The sequence below is a fragment of the Ascaphus truei genome, chromosome 4 (genome assembly GCF_040206685.1).
Source record: "Ascaphus truei isolate aAscTru1 chromosome 4, aAscTru1.hap1, whole genome shotgun sequence".
NCBI classification, from domain to species: domain Eukaryota; kingdom Metazoa; phylum Chordata; class Amphibia; order Anura; family Ascaphidae; genus Ascaphus; species Ascaphus truei.
In genome coordinates, this window is record NC_134486.1 from 5013075 (window position 1) to 5035252 (window position 22178).

Sequence of the window (22178 nt, forward strand, 5' to 3'; positions counted from 1 at the left end):
GCTAAGCAGGATAGGTGCCAAGTTAGCGCATGCTCTTAGCAGACCGGGAAGCCCCCCCCTGCCAGTTTTATGAGCTGCTAGCAAGTCTGGGATAGGTGGACAAAGTTATTCCCATGGGGGGATTGGCTGTGTAGGTTAAAGATAGGACTCTCAACCCTATAAGAATGCCTGCTGTCCTGTTTTAGTGAGATTCACTTAAGATTCAATTGAGTAACATCTAAAGACTCATCAAAGGTTCGTTCCAGCTTCAGCGGAGTTCCGGAGTGTGAGGGGTTAAAACCATTGTAAAAAAGAAGTGCACCCCTCTTCCAGAATTCGTTTGAACTAAGGATTCCCGAAAGTATCCAGTAAGGACTTAACGAAAAGTTTTCCTTCGGCGGAGATATAGGGTTTGCATTCCGCGCCCCTAGCTAAGGACGGTCGCACGGCTCTATTCGCGCACCACCCCGCACCCGTGCAGGGGTGCCCAGAGACTTTGTTTTCAAGTCATTCATTCCGTGGACATTTTATTTCGTTTCCTCATCCCAGTAAGTGTTTATCAAGTGTAATTGTGAAGAATTGTGTGTTTGCCTTGCTCAATCCAGAATCCCGGTATTAATGTGTTAATAAGACTTGGTCTCCCGTGACACCCCTACTGTCACAATAAGGCTATATGCACTCTACCAGGGCATATGTTTAAGGTGCCTGCAAGTATGCATAGAGTCCGTAGTTCAAAATGGAGACAGGATGTTGAGAGGTGTCGGTTGCTAAGTGCACAGGGCAGGGCGAAGTACTGAGTCTGGAGAACAGAGACCCCCTGCGGGGAGGATCCTCTGGTCTGCCAGACTTTGTGAAGCCTGCCCAGTTGTTGGCAATGGGTTGACCATGGGAAGCGTCAGAATGTCGGCATGTTTCCCATTGGTCGATTCATATGTCACGCATACGGAGCGTCCCGAGCCGGACTGATACACCCCCTCCTCTGACGTCAGCCAAGAGATGGACCCCTGTTTCTATTGACTAGTGGGATAGGGTTCCCACGCTCTGATTGGTATCTCCTCCTACCTCCATGCTAAGGATAGCTTAGCGTATGGTATGTAAGTAGAAGCCCCAGTCAGAGAATGAGACAATTTTGTGGCTTGAGTTGATGAAGCTAGGGCGGCTTTCCAAAGTTGCTCTGTCCCATATAGCAGAGCAACTGGCTTTGTTTTGAATCTAGAAAAGTCTGCCCGGCAGAGAATAAGTCAGACGCGAGGACCAAGTTCTCATCTGAGAACGTAGCGGTCGTGGTCAGGAGTTCCTGTCGAAAACAGTTCCAGGAGTATTGGGACTAGGTCCCGGTCAGGAGTTTCTGTGGAATCTCAGTCCAGGATGTCCGGAACAAGGTTCCGATCAGGGTAAGCCATTGCAAGCAGGCGCCCTGCACATAGGAAAGGCTAGATCTCATACCCCAGACCCCAGTAAGTGTGTATATTTCTGTATTTTGTATTGCTGTGTGTTTCCGAGGTCTTATCCAAATAAACCTCCTTTTATTTCACTGCCTTGTTTTACCTATTGACTGATAGAAATAAAATTATAATATATTATATATTAAATAAAAATGTGTTAAGAGACCCGGTCTACTGTGACACTGATATACGCACAAAATAGAAGTAGTGGTAACTTCATTATAATGATGATCATTGATTAAACCAGTCGTTGATCTTGAAGCTGTTACTATTAGCTAAAGGTGTCGAGAATCGACCAGAAGTGACAGGCAGTGGAGCGCTCCCTGGCACACTAACACAGACAGAACTAGGTACAATAGGTGTACCTGGTTTTAATAGGTGCAGGACATAAAGAGGAGGTACAGTCCTTGCTAAATAGGGGCAGATGGATTGTGTGCTGTTTGCCAGGGAGGCCTGCATTGCAGTTTGTTGATGAAACCATGGCAGTGGAGAAGTAACCGCAGAAGAGCCACTTAACTGGCCACATCTAGATAAGCCCGGTGGCAGTACAAGAGGATATTCCAATGTCTACAGGTCAGAGCCTCAACACACACTGGGACTGAGAGGTAGTGATCTTAAAATTATGCCTAGCGAGGGAATAACCTGTGCAGGTTTTAGTTTATATTGCACATTTGTAGCGAACGCTCTACGTTGACACTCACTTCTCTGTCACCGGCACATTGGAGTCGGCTTTATGAGCTACCAGGAAGATGGTCTCCAGGAGGATCTTGGTGGCACTTCCTCCTTTCATGCGGGAGGAGCCACTGATTCCTTCAGGCTGAGAAACGTGAGAGAGGGACGAATAAGTAAAATTCTCTTGGGCAATATAGAGCAATAATCCCGTTTGGGAGACTGGTTTGGGTTTCTAGTAGGGAAACTGTGGTTGATGATGAGCATTGTATTAGTGGCAAATAAATACAGATGTACAGTAGCAGACGTCATTGTTACCACAAAATATTGCATTATAATGCAGAATATTCCAGATTTTTCCATAGGATTCAATGGCAGTGATAACGCAGAATATCACAGAATATCACAGAATATCACAGAATATCCAGCCGTAACGCACCAGTAAAAGGCAATAACCTTTGCTACAGTACACCTGTAAATTTGAAGCAGGCATCTCCAGAGGTGAACCGTGTTAATTTCAGCTCCGGGGACCCCCTGCTCCCCAAGATACTTACATCGGACGGTGATGCCAGTATCTCGCCCACTTCCACTTGACCTTTTGCCTTTGTTTGAGATACTTACTCCCACTGCGGGATTGAGTACAAAGGCTCTCCGAGTGTCATGTAACTTCTGCATGCGGTCGGCCACCTGCTGGAATGTGGAGTGCCAACCTTCAATGTGGTCATTCCTAGAGAGTGACACCAGCCATGAGAAACTCCAACAAGCACCAAGGAAAGCCCAACGTTCTCTCTCGTCTATAGCAGGGGTGCTCAACTCTAGTCCTCAAGACCTCCCAACAGGATATCCCAGCTTCAGCATAGGTGGTTCTCAGTTGAAGTCTGAGCCTCTGATTGACCCACCTGTGCTGAAGCAGGGACTATTTGAGCCACATTTACATGTGTTGAAGCAGGGACTAATTGAGCCACATGTGCAGGTGCTGAAGCAGGGCATAATTGGGCCACCTGTGCTGAAGCTGGGATATTACTGAACACCTGACCTGTTGGGGGGGGGGGGTGGGAGGGTGGAGGGTCTTGAGGTCTGGAGTTGAGCATCCCTGGTCCAAAGCTACCGCTGAATCTTCCCTCTGGACCTACCTGGCCATGCTGACTGGATTAAATCCCACCAAGACCGGCAGGAATATGTCCAAGTTCCTCATGCAGAAGTCCAGCTGCCCAGCAATAAAAGGGGCCTGCAAAACAACCAGGGTAGGATCAAACGTCCAAATCACCGACTGAGCATAGAAGGTCCACATTGGGATAACCAAGGACATCGTTGTGATTACACATTACAGATGTAGCGGCATCATTTCTAAGTAAGACACCTACACTACAGGAGACCCCCTCCAGCACAGCTCTGTAAATATGGGCCGGTATTGTGAAGTGTCTTCCATCCTGGAGATCTTCTTACAGAGGAGCAATTCTTCGTCAATCTGTCCTGGAGTGCTGCCAACTGTCCCCACCTGCAGAAAACACAACCTCCGTAGTGCACTGAATATCCCTGTCTCCATAGGATTTCATGGTAAGGAATAAGGGATGTAGAATATCACCATGTCTCATGAAGTTTATACACTTCTGTCCTGCTCAGAGGACCTTTCCTCTTGAGAAGGAATACATACAGATGTAACAAACCTTACTGTCTCCAGTGCCACCGCCACATGTGGTCACGCAACCACGGTGGTAAAAGCAGCGGAGGATTAATTCTGCAGGGGCTCCCTAACGGAAGCATGCCCCCCCCCGCAGTGTGATCGCAGCAGACCCTGTCTCAGGCGCCATGGACTTTTGCTTCATCGACCGCGGCGCCTTCGGAGCTCAGCACCCGCAAGTACTACCCTTTAAATACTTACTTCAGAGTGTGGATAACTATCATTATATCCTGAATAGTATATCACAATACATCTCAACATATCACACCAGACAGAACAGTATAGCACAATACATCCCAACATATCACACCAGACAGAACAGTATATCACAATACATCCTAATATATCACACCAGACAGAACAGTATATCACAATACATCCCAACATATCATAACAGGTACAGCAGTATATCACAATAATCCCAACATATTGCACCAGGAAGAACCATAAATCACAATACATCCCAACATATCAAACCAGGAAGAAAAGTATATCACAATACATCCAAACAAATCACACCAGATAGAACTGTATATCACAATACATCCTAATATATCACACCAGACAGAACAGTATATCACAAAACATCAACATATCACACCAGGTACAGCAGCATATCACAATACATCGCAACATATCACACCAGATAGAACAGTAAATCAAAATACACCTCAACATATCGCACCAGGAATAACAGTATATCACAATACATCCCAACATATCACACCAGATACAGCAGTATATCACAATAAATCCCAACATATCACACCAGGAAGAACAGTATATCACAATACATCGCAACATATCACACTAGACAGAACAGTATACCACAATGCATCCAGACATATCACACCAGATAGAACAGTAAATCAAAATACACCTCAACATATTGCACCAGGAAGAACCATAAATCACAATACATCCCAACATATCACACCAGGAAGAAAAGTATATCACAATACATCCAAACAAATCACACCAGATAGAACTGTACATCACAATACATCCCAACATATCGCACCAAGAAGAACAGTACATCACAATACATCCCAACATATCGCACCAGGAATAACAGTATATCACAATACATCCCAACATATCACACCAGGTACAGCAGTATATCACAATACATCCCAACATATCGCACCAGGAATAACAGTATATCACAATACATCCCAACATATCACACCAGGTACAGCAGTACATCACAATACATCCCAACATATCGCACCAGGAATAACAGTATATCACAATACATCCCAACATATCGCACCAGGAATAACAGTATATCACAATACATCCCAACATATCGCACCAGATAGAACAGTAAATCAAAATACACCTCAACATATTGCACCAGGAAGAACCATAAATCACAATACATCCCAACATATCAAACCAGGAAGAAAAGTATATCACAATACATCCAAACAAATCACACCAGATAGAACTGTACATCACAATACATCCCAACATATCGCACCAAGAAGAACAGTACATCACAATACATCCCAACATATCGCACCAGGAATAACAGTATATCACAATACATCCCAACATATCACACCAGGTACAGCAGTATATCACAATACATCCCAACATATCGCACCAGGAATAACAGTATATCACAATACATCCCAACATATCACACCAGGTACAGCAGTACATCACAATACATCCCAACATATCGCACCAGGAATAACAGTATATCACAATACATCCCAACATATCGCACCAGGAATAACAGTATATCACAATACATCCCAACATATCGCACCAGGTACAGCAGTATATCACAATACTTCCCAACATATCACACCAGGTAGAACAGTGAAACCCACTACATCTATACTTATCAAGTAACAGAACCTCAGTCATGCTGCTGCCTCTGCACATTGCTGTGTGCTGATCCCCACAGGGATACCACACTGTCTGCATTCAGCATGCTGCATAATGGCAGTATCAGGGTAACGGAGGTGTTTAATACTCACAGACAAACCACAGGAGATTCCAATAAACACCACCTTCTTCTTCCCCTCACAGATCTGATCATTGGAAGAAAGGACCACATTATTATCAGAAGCCAACGGGTGGCCATTAACCCTCTCACTCCGGGGAGCTTTTGAGATCTCAATCTCCACTTAAGATGTCCGGTGTGGAAAGTTCATATAGAAGCGATGTATAAAGGACTCATATGTGGATTGAATCCCTATCAGTGAAGAAAAAAAGGGGAGTATATTGCGCTCTAAATCAACTATATTAAACTACCACAGCCAGGTGCTCAAAGAGATAGAAAAATACAAATATAAATTAGTAACTAGGATCATGAAAAATGCAGCAGGTATATTAATTTGGCTCAAAACAGTAGTGCAAATTTAAAGGAAAAGATGACAGCGCAAAAAACATGTTCCAAAATAGAAAAATATTTTATATGGAATTAAAAGAAACACAAATAAGTGCTACAGTATAACGATACAAAGTTACCAGAGGCTCCTTGTGCGTTGTGAAAGCTGCATTCACCCCCCCCCCCCAATGAGCCTCTGGTAACTTTGTATCGTTTTAATTTTATGTTTGCGCTAATGATCGTTCGCTGTTTCAAGACCACGTTGATTACTGTGGCAAAGCAAAGAAGCAAGTATACGTTAGATTTGAGTGCAAATTCCCTTATAACCAACAACCCATGTACCAAAGACTGGAGACTCTCTGCTGGTCCACAAGTCAGGAAAATCTCGAACCATCTCTCCGGATGTGTGTGTCACTGTGTTAGATTTTGTGCTTTGTCTCATTGTGTTTAAAGCTCTTTTGAGAGCCGACCATTACACTGAAATGTACACATGCTGTATCCAGCTTACTGGCAGCAGTGTCCATCTGAGTCAGGATTGGGAACCTCTCATCTTACTGTACATTCAATGTTGCCAAATTAATATCATGTGAAGATTGCCTTGTTACAAGGTATACAGCGCTGGTAAAGAGGAGACCAGTCTATTGCAATATCTACCTTCTCAAGCTCTTCTGTTCCTAGTAGAGGGTTGTCCTCGGATGCCTCCAGCGATGTCACAATGGACCTGCAGATATATGATGTTATCTCCCTTCTGCCTTCTTTCTGGTAAACCTATCTGCCTTCTTTCTGGTAAACCAAGAATGTCCAAAATAACTCCATGTCATGCTGGGTGTCCTGCTCCAGTCCTACTCATTAAAGAGGACCACCATCAGTGTCCTGCTCCAGTCCTACTCATTAAAGAGGACCATCCTGAGTGTCCTTCTCCAGTCCTATTCCTTAAAGAGAACCATCCTGAGTGTCCTGCTCCATTCCTACTCATTAAAGAGGACCACCCTGAGTGTCCTGCTCCAGTCCTACTCATTAAAGAGGACCATCCTGAGTGTCCTGCTCCAGTCCTATTCATTAAAGAGGACCATCCTGATTGTTCTTGTCAAGTCCAACTCATTAAAGAGGACCATTGTGAGTAAGAATTCCAAGGGGTTGGAGATAAAAGGACTGACCTGAAGCCACACGATGACATGGAGCTAGGTTGGAATTACTGCAGTGAAACAGCTTGTGCAGCGACATAGTATCACTCGGGTTACATGTTATAACAATGGCAACGCCGCTCAGGTTCTGCACGGAGAGGGGAGGCTATCCTGCGGTGAGGGGCTTTATACATCTCATTCCCCACCCCTTTCTATTCCATTATATAAATCTTCCCTACATGGCTCGGGGTGCAAGTGGGGTCGAGTTGGGGCAAAGCAGCTTAATGAAAATAAAAATATGTTGGGAAATCTCACTGTGGTGCCAAAACCTGAAAGGAAGTTTATACACAGGCAACATAGCACCTACAACCCCATACAGAGACAGCACAGGGGACTCGGTGTCCGGTCATCTCGGGGGAGTGACCCTTACCTGTCCCCTCCTGAAAGGATGTAGGTATAGCAGGGGGTCTTGTGAAGACCTTTAAGCAGAAGATTGAAAGAATTCTGAAAAACAAATCACATGTTTCCTATGAATGACTCATGTAGCAGCGAAAAGCCTAAGGGAGCCGTTAACCCTTTATGTTATTCCACAGTGCGGCAACAGGCAACAGATTCAATGGCTCTGCTACTGCGTTGTACGCTGCGTTTCCCCCGCTGTCATATACACAAATAACGAGTCTCTAACTGTTGGGGATTCCCACAATGGGGTTGAAGAAGATGTAATCCATATATTATTTAACATTGAACCGATTCTGTTTTGATGATGACTATATATAAATGAAGATGAAGATTTTATTACTGCGGTGTACCAGCGACCTTTCCTCGCTTCGTCTTATGATATACAGCGGCGAGAAAACGTTTGTGAACCACTTCGGATTTTCAGATGTTTCAAACCTAAAATGTTATTAGATCTTAATCTAAGTCCTAATAATATATAAATATGACTTGATCAAACAAGTGACAGAAAAATATGATACTTTTTCAACATTTATTTATCCACAAATGATTCAATAACCACTTGGGAAAAAATATGTGAACCTTTAGATTCAGTACCTGGTGGCGCCCCCTTTGAGCAGCAATAAATTCAACGAAGCGTTTCCTGTAACTGCCGGTCAGTCTCTCACATCGGGTTTGGGGGGTTTTGGCCCATCCCTCCTCACAGAAATGCTTCAACTCAGGGATATTTGATGGCTTCCTTGCATGGACAGCTTGCTTCAGGTCCGGCCACAACATTTCTATGGGGTTTAGGTCCGGACCTTGACTAGGCCATTCTAAAACATGGAATTTCTTCTTCTGCAGCCATTCCTTTGTAGATCTGCGTGTATGTTTAGGATCATTGTCTTGCTGCATGACCCACTTTCGCTTCAGCTCACAGATGGATTACATTCTCCTCTAGAATCTTCTCATACAATGCACTATTCCTGGTTGTGTCCAGGAATGGAAAGCCGTCAAGGTCCTGAGGCAGCAAAGCAGTCCCAAAACATCACACTCCCACCGCCATGTTTGACAGTTGGGATGAGGTTCTTCCATTAGAACGCAGTTTTGGTGTTTGCCAAACATAACGTTTCTCATTGAGGTAAATAAGTTTTACCTTTGACTCATCTGTCCAGAGAACATTGTTCCAGAAGTCTTCTGGATCACCTGTGTACTCTCTGGCGAACTTCAGATGGGCACCAATATTCGTTTTTAAGGAGCAGTGGTTTCCTCCTGGCTTTCCTTCCATGAACACCATTCTTGTTCAGTCTTGCTCTGATAGTTAAGTCATGAACACTCACATTAGCTAAGGCGAGAGTGGCCTGCAGATCTTTGGATGTTACTATGGGGTTCTTTGTGACTTCCTGCATAATTTGCCAGTTTGTTCTTGGAGAGATTTTGGTAGGACGACCGCTCCTAGGAAGAGTGACGGCGGTCTTAAACTTTCTCAATTTTGGACTATCTGTCTGACAGTAAATTGTTTTTTTTTAACCCTTTCTATACTGGTGAGCATTAATAACGGCTTTTCTGAGGTTCTCAGAGATTTCTTTTGATCGTGGCATGACGTGTTTCCACACACCTGTATGGTGAAGATCAAACTGTTTCTGATCTTTATATAATGTAGGGTGGGGAACTCCCAAACTCTCCCCTGAAGATCTTCCTAATTATTTAAACACCTGATTCTAATTATCCCCTTTAATTTAGCTAATAAAACCAGCGTTTCACTTACTTTTTTGCACATACCCTGACTCTTAATTACTCATTGCTTGTCTAATTCATACATCATTTTGTTTCAAAAGACATATAATTGGTTAATATAAACCCTATGGGATATTTAAGAAAAGACTGGTTTTGATTCAAGAAGTTTATCATGGAAAACTATGGGATTTCCATCATTATTATTGGGGTTCACAAACTGTTTTTCGCCACTGTACATAATCCGACTCTTACCAAAACCAGCGAGTATTGAATGTTTTGACCTTTTTTTATATTACTTTCACTAAAATGACAGACTGTGTGATATTGTGCGGCTGAGGACTTTCATTTATTTACCGTACCATGCAGATATCCAGACAGCAAAAACACTGCGTAATAATAAAAAGTCAGCAGCTCACAAAATTACATAAAAACTCATTTCAAAACAGCTCGAATGCTACGGGCCCCTCACAACGGGTTCTTGGAGCGACTGTCATTGTTGAAGCTGCAGTATGTTGCGCTCAGATCAGCGCGCTCAGCCTGGCGCTCTCAGGACCGGTGTGCTCAACCCAGCTCCCAATCAGCCCGGCACCCGATCTGACTGGCGCGCTCTGCCCATCGCGCTCAGCCCGGCTGCCCTGTAATACAGGAGTAAAGGGTAATAGACTTACTGCGAGGAGCAATGCCAATCGTCCCGATGTCCCACAGCCGCTTAGTACGATGAGACCGTCATCTGGATTCTATCAAATGAAGTAGACAAAGAGATAATGAGACAATCTGTCTCAAACTAGTGCTTCAAAACTGGCAACAACAGGATGATATGTAAAATCTAGATGTATATAATCAGCTTGATTGTATGAAGCAGGGCTAGATCATAACCATATATTGTGCTTTGGTGAGTGTCATATTTTGATGGAATGAAAAAAAAAGCTGTGTGTGCTGTGCACGCGCATAGTAAGTGAAACTTCTTTGACTTTTGTCACAGAAATTGTATTTGTGTTGGTGATGTTTTAATTAAAAATCAAAATACAATTTCATTGACAAAACGCAAATAAATTTGACTTAGAATGCGCGTGCTCGGCACACATCCCCTGTATTAGCTATTTGCACTAAGTGTGAATTCCGCGTGTGACAGTGTGCGTGTGACTGAGAGTGTGTGTGTGACTGAGAGTGTGCGTGTGACTGAGAGTGTGCGTGTGACTGAGAGTGTGCGTGAGAGTGTGCGTGTGACTGATAGTGTGCTTGTGACTGAGAGTGTGCGTGTGACTGAGAGTGTGCGTGTGACTGAGAGTGTGCGTGTGACTGAGAGTGTGCGTGTGACTGAGAGTGTGCGTGTAACTGAGAGTGTGCGTGTGACTGAGAGTGTGCGTGTGACTGAGTGTGCGTGTGACTGAGTGTGCGTGTGACTGAGTGTGCGTGTGACTGAGTGTGCGTGTGACTGAGAGTGTGCGTGTGACTGAGTGTGCATGTGACTGAGTGTGCGTGTGAATTAGTGTGCGTGTGACTGAGTGTGCATGTGACTGAGAGTGTGCGTGTGACTGAGAGTGCGCGTGTGACTGAGAGTGTGCGTGTGACTGAGAGTGTGCGTGTGACTGAGAGTGTGCGTGTGACTGAGCGTGTGCGTTTGACTGTGCGTGTGACTATGCGTGTGCGTGTGACTGAGAGTGTGCGTGTGACTGAGTGTGCGTGTGACTGAGAGTGTGCGTGTGACTGAGTGTGCGTGTGACTGAGTGTGCGTGTGACTGAGAGTGTGTGTGTGACTGAGTGTGCGTGTGACTGAGTGTGCGTGTGACTTAGTGTGCGTGTGACTGAGTGTGCGTGTGACTGAGAGTGTGCATGTGACTGAGTGTGCGTGTGACTGAGTGTGCGTGTGACTGAGTGTGCGTGTGACTGAGCATGTGCGTGTGACTGAGCGTGTGCGTTTGACTGTGCGTGTGACTATGCGTGTGCGTGTGACTGCGTGTGCGTCTGACTGTGAGTGTGACTGAGTGTGCGTCTGACTGTGAGTGTGACTGAGTGTGCGTGTGACTGAGTGTGACTGAGTGTACGTGTGACTGTGAGTGTGAGTGTGCGTGTGACTGAGTGTGTGTGACTGAGTGTGCGTGTGACTGTGAGTGTGTGTGGGGGTCTGGGGGGGTCAGTGTGTGAGGGTCTGGGGGGGTCAGTCAGTGTGTGTGGGGCCCTGGGGGGTCAGTGTGTGTGGAGGTCTGGGGGGGTCAGGCAGTGTGTGTGGGGGTCTGGGGGGGTCAGGCAGTGTGTGTGGGGGTCTGTCAGTGTGTGTGGGGGTCTGGGGGGTTCAGTCAGTGTGTGTGGGGGTCTGGGGGGTCAGTCAGTGTGTGTGGGGGTCTGGGGGGTTCAGTCAGTGTGTGTGGGTCTCTGGGGGGTCAGTCAGTGTGTGTGGGGGTCTGGGGTGGTCAGTCAGTATGTGTGGGGGTCTGGGGGGGTCAGTCAGTGTGTGTGGGGGTCTGGGGGTCAGTCAGTGTGTGTGGGGGTCTGGGGGGGTCAGTCAGTGTGTGTGGGGGTCTGGGGGGGTCAGTCAGTGTGTGTGGGGGTCTGGGGGGGTCTTTCAGTGTGTGGGGGGGTCCGGGGGGGGTCAGTCAGTGTGTGGGGGGGTCCGTCAGTGTGTGGGGGGGTCCGTCAGTGTGTGGGGGGTCCGGGGGGGTCCATCAGTGTGTGGGGGGTCCGGGGGGGGGGGGTCCGCGCGGGTTGCTCCCGGGTTTTTGTACCACCGCTTCCTGGGGGGCCCGCAAACGCCCGCATCACTGGAGGGCTGAATGGCGCCGCTGCCAGCCGCTTCTGCGCATGCGCGGCATGGCAGCGGTAGTGGAAGTTAGGCGGGCCCATGTGTGGGCTGGGAGGGAGGTTCCATTCGGGTAAGGAAAGGGTGGGTGGGGTGCTGTCCCGGTCGGGCGGTCTCTGCTGTCCCGGGCAGCAGACGGGGACACATGTCAACAGCCGTGGCAGCGGGCGGGAAACGGCGCCGCTGCCAACCACTTCTGCGCAATGGTGGCTTTCCTCCAGTCCCCATGATTACTGAGCATGCGCGGCTTGGCAGCGGATGTGCGGGGGGAATGGCGGCCGTTAGGAGCGGCGCCGGCGGCTATCGCCGCCACCGCCGCATATGTCATCAGCCATGTGGGGGGAGCGGGGGCCATTAGGACAGGCGCCGGCGGCTATCGCCGCCGCCGCCGCATCTGATTTGTGGAGCGGGTGTGATGTCAGTGTTGGGGTCGGGCTGAGCCAGAACACAGCCCGGCCTCAACTGCCAGCACTGACGTCACATCCGTTTCATTTCTGTCTCCACCATCCATTTTTGCCCCAGTTCGAATGAGGTGCCACTAAGGAAGTTTCACTTCAAAAACCCTTTAGACAACAGGATAAGTCTCTTAGTAATCCAATCAGGGAAAAAACATAGCACACATGTGAGGGTGAAGGAGTTGATACGAATGGCGGGTGAATAACGGGATCACACGGACCCTCCCCACTTCACTCTCTCCTAAGGCTAATGTTGTGGATAGCCCCCTCTGTGTAAAAGTGGAATGACAATCAAAATGTGAAGAAAATGGCAACTCACAGCACTTAGGGAAGATCAAAAGTCCCAGGAGAAAGCGTGCGTCTCCGTGTTGATGTAGAAGCAAGTTGTGGTCCCGAGAAGCCAAGCAGCCAGGTAAAGAAGAGCACAGCTCATAAAAACTGGAACCAGTATAAGATGCCGATAAAACAGAGGATTTAGTATCGTAAGGAAGTCACACACAACACGAGCAGATGAACAGGAGCAGTCCTCTTACGCGTTTCGCGCTATTAAGGTGCCTTAGTAGTGTGAAACGCGTAAGAGGTACTGCTCCTGTTCCTCTGTTCGTGTTGTATGTGACTTCCTTACGAGAATAAATCATCTGTTTTATCGGCATCCTATACTGGTTCCAGTTTTTATGAGCTGTGCTCTTCTTTACCTGGCTGCTGGTCTTTTCTGGACTACAACTTGCTTCTATCAAATGAAGTTTAGAATCAGGGAAAGAAATCATCTCTGGGCGCCAGTGTGATGGCGAAGGGGTTAACCAGGCTCATCAATAAACGTCAGGCCCACTTGGTTAACCCTGACCCGTGTGTTAGGGTCTTAGAGTGTCAGCTCTGGGACCCAGGTGTCGAAAATGCATTACTGCAACTGTATACTAATTTTGCGACATTAAAGATGTATGTGACTTTTGATCTTTGCCTTTATTGGGGTGCTGGGATCAGGAGATTTCTAGGCTGTAAGTTTCAGGGCGGGTTTGTCAGAGAAAGTCTTTACAGAATGTGTCTATGTATCGGGGTTCCGGAGTTATGGGTAACCCCAAAAGTTGTATCCGGGAATTGAGTGAGATTCTCAGATACAACCAAGCACATTACTCCGCCAAACTCTGACTCTGAAAGCATTATTACGACTCACCGCCAGGATCCCTCCTGCAGCATCATCCAGACAAGGTAAATGGGTATGAAGGGGTTAAACTATATCTGCAGCTATTCACGGAATCCTTAGTGTAGCAGGGGTTCCCCAATATAGCAGAGATACTCAGATACATGCCCAGTTACCCTGAACCTAGTGTAGGGGTTCAAGGGCTGCTCAGATAGGTAATAAAGCTGAGCAGGTTTTACAGTGTCTAAAAGTTTTAAAAGTCATTTTCTCATGTGTGCCAAGAATGAGGCTAGTGATTGTAGGGAATATACATTCACTCCATCCCTGACACCAGAATAAGAATGCATAACTTTTAGCACACAGAAAACAGGACACAATATATTTTATTAAATGATTATAGCTTAATGTGTATATTTATTGGTAACCTGTAGATGAACTGAGGGATTTTCTAAGTCATGAATTCCGGGCAGCCAAGAGGGCAACCAAGCCTGGTGCCTCTGTGCGGAGTCCGGACTTGAAAGCCTCAGGGATGCCAATGGGTTAGAACAGGAAGGGTACTGCAGTTTTGCTTGAGTACCCACATTCTGGGTTAACATAAGGCTATCCGGCCATCATTTGCCAGAACCCAGACTCTGTGGAGTCTGGGCAGTGGGTGGGCTCAGTATGTAAAGAGTCAGAGGTGCCAGGTTGGCTCATTCCCCTTTTGCAGACAGAGAAAAGGTGTCCTCCCGACTTTACAAAACGGAAAATTGGTGATTGGCTGTCAGGAGAATTCCCACGCTCTGATTGGCTGTTCAGGTTAGTGAATGAAACCCTGTAAGCCTTAAGAGAGCTTGCAGCCAATGAGAAGGGCAGATTCCAAGCACCAAACCAACAGCAGAAAATTCTAAGATGCTCAGAACTGAATAGACACGAGCCGGCTTCAAAGATTTGCCAGTCAGAAAAGTTTCTATGTCCTGCTTTTGAGAACGTAGTGCTTGCGTCTGGCATTGCATGCCCAAATCAGATCCAGGACGTTTGTGAGTAACTACCGGTCATTGGAAAGTGCTCCTAAAATGGTCATCTTAAGGAATTTCATTCCGAAAATGGATTTATTCGTCAGCCCCGTTCCCAGTAAGTGTGTTTATCTTGAATTGTGTAACTTTGTGTGTCTGTCTTCTACGAGAAATAAATTACCGTTTATTTTACCCTCTTGTTTTGCTCAATCAATGATCCCAGTAATAAAAAGGTGTGGAGAAACCTGGTCTCCCGTGACAGCCAGATCCTCAAAGCTCCGTTAAGTGACTTCAGTTCCCGTTAGCCGACTATAAGTTACCGCCACGTTAAGCCTTAATGTGCATCTTCAAAGGGCAATGATGCAATGTCCTGTTTTCTAGTGGAAAGGGCTATTAACTATAACAGCTATTAGTGATAATTATATGCAAAAGAGGCGTTGTGTATACCAGAACCTATCCACCGAGGTCATTAAAGGTTAACAAAGGAACTTAATGAGACATTAATTGTTATAGTCAAAGGTGGCGTTACTCCCACCCAGAAATACACAGGGGGGAGAGGGAGGTAAGACAATGTTGTGCTAATATACCCTGACATTATGCTAGATATATATCGGCTGGTATTTTGAATGTAATTAGCTTTGTGACTATGTGTTAACCTCATGGAAAATGTGACACTTTCTATCATATCCCCCTCTCCCTTGTTACCTCTAAGCAGCACATATAAGCTGTCACATATATAAAGGGTTAATATGTGCAGCTTAGAGAGGAGAATGGATAGTGGGATATGAGAGAAACTGATGATAAAGAGGTAACCAGGCTCACTAATAAAGGTTAAACCTGTTTGGTTATCTCTGATCCATGTATTGGGGTTTGGGAGTGTCAGCTCTTGAGCCCAGTGATTGTTAATGCATTCTGTAACATTGTGCGACAATAAAGAATTTATGTGTTTGTACCTTTCCAGGAGTTCCAGCAAGCAGGGAGTGCCAGTGCGCAGGGAGTGCCAGCGCGCAGGGAGTGCCAGCGAGCAGGGAGTGCCAGCGCGCAGGGAGTGCCAGTGCGCAGGGAGTGCCAGCGTGCAGGGAGTGCCAGCGCGCAGGGAGTGCCAGCGAGCAGAGATCGCTGGGCTATAAATTTCAAGGGTTTTTTTTGCGGAGAAAGTGTTGTCAGACTGTGCCTAGCTAGTCGGGGTCCAGAGTTGATGGATACCCCTAAAATGTTCTCGGGAATCAGGTTGAATTCCCGAATACATTGAAGCACATTTCTCCGGCAAAATCTCCCCTTGAAAACTGTTGCGAGACACACCGCTAGGATTCCCTGCTTCAGCAGAGACCAGAAAGGTAAATGGGGCAAATGGATGTGAGGTGTCCCTGGAACGGTCCTGGAGTCCCAAGGTTAAGAGGGATACCCAGTTAATGCCCAGGTCACACAGAACCCGTTATAAGGGTTCTGGAGGTGCTCCAACCATAGATAAGGTTGTGAAGAATTTTAAAAGTCTAAGTCTAGTTATAGTGTGTGGGGAATATGGCTAGTAAGGAATAAAGTGCAGTTTCTTATTCTATTCCCCATAACCAGAAGACTTAGGACAGTTAAAGTGTATATTTTATTAAACAGTGTGCTTTAAGTACATACTGTATATGCTTGCGCACAGTTTAATGAGCTGGGTCTTTCTGGGTCGATGTTCTGAGTGAGTCACTGGGCTACTAATTTGGTGCCAGCATGTCTACTCAGACATCAGACATGAAAGCCACAGAGAATGCCAGAGGTGTGAAGAACATTTGGGCAGGAGGTGTAGGCTCATGTACCCACGTCCTGGGATGAATGGAAGTCCTCGGGACTACCATTTGCCCCAGCAGACTGTGTGGAGCCTAAATCAGCGGGTGACTTCTGCATACTAAGTTGGTAAGGTGGCAAGCTTGCGCATGCCCTTGCGGATTCAGAAGATCCGCTTGCCCGGCTTCAGAAGACTGGCTCTGATTGGTCGGTGAGAAAGTTCCCACGCTGGGATTGGCTGTAGTATTTCATGAATGAACTCAGAAATACTATAAGAATCCCTCAGCCAATCCGGACATCGGATTCTAAGCGCCAGAACAGCAGCGGCATATTCGAATGTACCTAAAGAAATAGCAGCGAGCTGGCTTCAAAGATTTCAAGTCTAAATATTTTCTAAGTTCAGCTTTTTGGGTCCAAGTTCTCAGAAAGGAACGTAGCGGTCTCGGCTGGGATTACAGCCGAATTTAGTTCCAGGACGTTTGGAGCTAACTCCCGGTGAAGTGATTTCAAGTCTTCCGGAGGGAAGGGAGCACTGGCGTCCGGAACTTCATGCCGATTTGGGTTCCAGGACATTTCGGGACAAATCCCGATCAACTAAAGACTTTGGGTTTTCATTCACTTCAGCTAGGAAAACCTCGTTTTGTAGCCCAGACCCCCAGTAAGTGTGTCTTTCTGATGTATTTTGTGAACGCCTATTTAAGTGAATAAATTACAATTTATGTCATTATCTCGTTTTGCTCAATGAGTGATCCTGGTAAAAAGGTGTAAACTGCCTGGTCTACCGTGAAAACTGTCACATATATAAAGGGTTAATGTGTGCAGCCTAGAGGGGAGTAGGGAGAGGGGGGTATATGAGAAACTGTCACATATGTAAAGGGTTAATATGTGCAGCTTAGAGGGGAGAAGGGAGAGGGGGATATGAGAGAAACTGTAACATATATAAAGGGTTAATATGTGCAGTTTAGAGAGGAGAAGGGAGAGGGGGATATGAGAGACACTGTAACATATATAAAGGGTTAATATGTGCAGTTTAGAGGGGAGAAGGGAGAGGGGGATATGAGAGACACTGTCACATATATAAGGGGTTAATATGTGCAGCTTAGAGGGGAGAGGGGGATATGAGAGACACTGTCACATATATAAAGGGTTAATATGTGCAGCTTAGAGGGGAGAAGGGAGAGGGGGATATGAGAGACACTGTCACATATATAAAGGGTTAATATGTGCAGCCTAGAGGGGAGTAGGGAGAGGGGGGTATATGAGAAACTGTCACATATGTAAAGGGTTAATATGTGCAGCTTAGAGGGAGAAGGGAGAGGGGGATATGAGAGAAACTGTCACATATATAAAGGGTTAATATGTGCAGTTTAGAGGGGAGAAGGGAGAGGGGGATATGAGAGACACTGTCACATATATAAAGGGTTAATATGTGCAGCTTAGAGGGGAGAAGGGAGAGGGGGATATGAGAGACACTGTCACATATATAAGGGGTTAATATGTGTAGCTTAGAGGGGAGAGGGGGATATGAGAGACACTGTCACATATATAAAGGGTTAATATGTGCAGCTTAGAGGGGAGAAGGGAGAGGGGGATATGAGAGACACTGTCACATATATAAAGGGTTAATATGTGCAGCTTAGAGGGGAGAATGGAGAGGGGGATATGAGAGACACTGTCACTCATATAAAGGGTTAATATGTGCAGCTTAGAGGGGAGAAGGGAGAGGGACATATGAGAGACTGTCACATATATAAATGGTTAATATGTGCAGCTTAGAGGAGAGAAGGGAGAGGGGGATATAGGAGACACTGTCACATATATAAAGGGTTAAAATGTGCAGCTGAGAGGGGAGAAGGGAGAGGGGGATATGAGAGACACTGTCACATATATAAAGGGTTAATATGTGCAGCTTAGAGGGGAGAAGGGAGAGGGGGATATGAGATACTGTCACATATATAAAGGGTTAATATGTGCAGCTTAGAGGGGAGAAGGGAGAGAGGGATATGAGAGACACTGTCACATATATAAAGGGTTAATATGTGCAGCTTAGAGGAGAGAAGGGAGAGGGGGATATGAGAGACACCGTCACATATATAAAGGGTTAATATGTGCAGCTTGTAGGGGAGAAGGGAGAAGGAGGTATGAGAGACACTGTCACATATATAAAGGTTTAATATGTGCAGCTTAGAGGAGAGAAGGGAGAGGGGGATATGAGAGACACCGTCACATATATAAAGGGTTAATATGTGCAGCTTAGAGGGGAGTAGGGAGAGGGGGATATGAGAGACTGTCACATATATAAAGGGTTAATATGTGCAGCTTAGAAGGGAGAGGGGGATATGAGAGACACTGTCACATACTGTATATAAAGGGTTAATATGTGCAGCTTAGAGGGGAGTAGGGAGAGGGGGATATGAGACACTGTCACATATATAAAGGGTTAATATGTGCAGGTTAGAGGGGAGAAGGGAAAGGGGGATATGAGAGACACTGTCACATATATAAAGGGTTAATATATTCAGGTTAGAGGAGAGAAGGGAGAGGGGGATATGAGAGACACTGTCACGTATATAAAGGGTTAATATGTGCAGCTCAGAGGAGATAAGGGAGAGGGGGATATGAGAGACACTGTCACATATAAAGGGTTAATACGTGCAGCTTAGAGGGGAGAAGGGAGAGGGGGATATGAGAGACACTGTCACATATATAAAGGGTTAATATGTGTAGCTTAGAGGGGAGTAGGGAGAGGGGGATATGAGAGACACTGTCACATATATAAAGGGTTAATATATGCAGGTTAGAGGGGAGAAGGGAGAGGGGGATATGAGAGACTGTCACATATATAAAGGGTAATATGTGCAGCTTAGAGGGGAGAAGGGAGAGGGGGATATTAGAGACTGTCACATATATAAAGGGTTAATATGTGCAGCTTAGAGGAGAGAAGGGAGAGGGGGATATGGGAGACACTGTCACATATATAAAGGGTTAATATGTGCAGCTTAGAGGGGAGAAGGGAGAGGGGGATATGAGAGACTGTCACATATATAAAGGGTTAATATGTGCAGCTTAGAGGAGAGAAGGGAGAGGGGGATATGGGAGACACTGTCACATATATAAAGGGTTAATATGTGCAGCTTAGAGGGGAGAAGGGAGAGGGGGATATGAGAGACACTGTCACATATATAAAGGGTTAATATATTCAGGTTAGAGGGGAGAAGGGAGAGGGGGATATGAGAGACTGTCACATATATAAAGGGTAATATGTGCAGCTTAGAGGGGAGAAGGGAGAGGGGGATATGAGAGACACTGTCACATGTATAAAGGGTTAATATGTACAGCTTAGAGGAGAGAAGGGGATATGAGAGACACTGTCACATGTATAAAGGGTTAATATGTGCAGCTTAGAGGGGAGAAGGGAGAGGGGGATATGAGAGACTGTCACATATATAAAGGGTTAATAGGTGCAGCTTAGAGGGGAGAAGGGAGAGGGGGCTATGAGAGACACTGTCACATATATAAAGGGTTAATATGTGCAGCTTAGAGGGGAGAAGGGAGAGGGGGATATGAGAGACTGTCACATATATAAAGGGTTAATATGTGCAGCTTAGAGGGGAGAAGGGAGAGGGGGGTATGGGAGACACTGTCACATATATAAAGGGTTAATATGTGCAGCTTAGAGGAGAGAAGGGAGAGGGGGATATGACAGACACTGTCACATACATAAAGGGTTAATATGTGCAGCTGAGAGGGGAGAAGGGAGAGGGATATGAGAGACACTGTCACATATATAAAGGGTTAATATGTGCAGCTTAGAGGGGAGAAGGGAGAGAGGGATATGAGAGACACTGTCACATATATAAAGGGTTAATATGTGCAGCTTAGAGGAGAGAAGGGAGAGGGTTATAAGAGAGACACCGTCACATATATAAAGGGTTAATATGTGTAGGTTAGAGGGGAGAAGGGAGAGGGGATATGGGAGACACTGTCACATATATAAAGGGTTAATATGTGCAGCTGAGAGGGGAGAAGGGAGAGGGGGATATGAGAGAAACTGTCACATATATAAAGGGTTAATATGTGCAGCTTAGAGGGGAGAAGGGAGAGGGGATATGGGAGACACTGTCACATATATAAAGGGTTAATATGTGCAGGTTAGAGGGGATAAGGGAGAGGGGATATGGGAGACACTGTCACATATATAAAGGGTTTATATGTGCAGCTTAGAGGAGAGAAGGGAGAGGGGGATATGGGAGACACTGTCACATATATAAAGGGTTTATATGTGCAGGTATTCCCACCATATCTCTGACACTCTCGATCCCTGTGCTGCAGAACTGACATTCTAATTTTCGTGTCTGAGGCCCAGGGGAAATGCCTTTCCAGTGTCCAAGAAGCTGATACATTGGGTTCACCCACTTCAAAGACAGTAACATTACATACATACACGGTACCTTTAGTATTTGTTGCACGTTCTTTGCTATATCTGCCAGCATGCTCAGGATGGACTCGCTGTACAGCCTCTGCAAGAGAAAAGTTACTTCCCTGTAATATGTTCTGTTTCTCTTTAATAAATATTATTAATAATAATAGCATGTTCTTGTATAGCGCTGCTAGTTTTATGTAGCACGTTACAGAGACATTTTGCAGGCACAGGTCCCTGCCCGGTGCCTTACAATCTATGTTTTCGGTGCGTGCCTCAGGGATATAAAGTGACTGCCCAAGGTAACAAGGCGCCGACACCAGGAATTGAACCAGGTTCCCCTGCATCACTTTCAGTGCCAGTCAGTGTCTTTACTCACTGAGACGCTCCTTCTCCCAGGTTCCCCTGTCTCACACTCAGTGCCAGTCAGTGTCTTTACTCACTGAGCCGCTCCTTCTCCCAGGTTCCCCTGCATCACACTCAGTGCCAGTCAGTGTCTGTACTCACTGAGCCGCTCCATCTCCCAGGTTCCCCTGCTTCACACTCAGTGCCAGTCAGTGTCTTTACTCACTGAGCCGCTCCTTCTCCCAGGTTCCCCTGCTTCACACTCAGTGCCAGTCAGTATCTTTACTCACTGAGCCGCTCCTTCTCCCAGGTTCCCCTGCTTCACACTCAGTGCCAGTCAGTGTCTGTACTCACTGAGCCGCTCCTTTTCCCAGGTTCCCCTGCTTCTCAGTCAGTGCCAGTCAGTGTCTTTACTCACTGAGCCGCTCCTTCTCCCAGGTTCCCCTGCTTCACACTGAGTGCCAGTCAGTGTCTTTACTCACTGAGCCGCTCCTTCTTCCAGGTTCCCCTGCTTCACACTCAGTGCCAGTCAGTGTCTGTACTCACTGAGCCGCTCCTTCTCCCAGGTTCCCCTGCTTCACACTCAGTGCCAGTCAGTGTCTGTACTCACTGAGCCGCTCCTTCTCCCAGGTTCCCCTGCTTCACACTCAGTGCCAGTCAGTGTCTGTACTCACTGAGCCGCTCCTTCTCCCAGGTTCCCCTGCTTCACACTCAGTGCCAGTCAGTGTCTGTACTCACTGAGCCACTCCTTCTCCCAGGTTCCCCTGCTTCACACTCAGTGCCAGTCAGTGTCTGTACTCACTGAGCCGCTCCTTCTCCCAGGTTCCCCTGCTTCACACTCAGT

General features: G+C 46.3%; 2 protein-coding genes across 2 annotated transcripts in view; one reads left to right on the forward strand and one right to left on the reverse strand.

Annotated features, from left to right (window-relative positions):
* ZNF512 (zinc finger protein 512) overlaps positions 1–22178 on the forward strand; it is a 478050-nt gene that overhangs the window by 209981 nt on the left and 245891 nt on the right. The window lies entirely within an intron of this gene.
* The window catches only part of GCKR (glucokinase regulator), a 51764-nt gene that overhangs the window by 23950 nt on the left and 5636 nt on the right, over positions 1–22178 (reverse strand). Inside the window, exons 4-11 of the mRNA XM_075595227.1 lie at positions 21021–21089; positions 10083–10151; positions 7673–7746; positions 6773–6839; positions 5766–5819; positions 3227–3321; positions 2715–2820; positions 2126–2241 (exon numbers count right to left, since the gene is read on the reverse strand). Coding sequence (XP_075451342.1) covers positions 2126–2241; positions 2715–2820; positions 3227–3321; positions 5766–5819; positions 6773–6839; positions 7673–7746; positions 10083–10151; positions 21021–21089 — 650 coding nt within the window. The remainder of the gene's footprint in view (positions 1–2125; positions 2242–2714; positions 2821–3226; positions 3322–5765; positions 5820–6772; positions 6840–7672; positions 7747–10082; positions 10152–21020; positions 21090–22178) is intronic.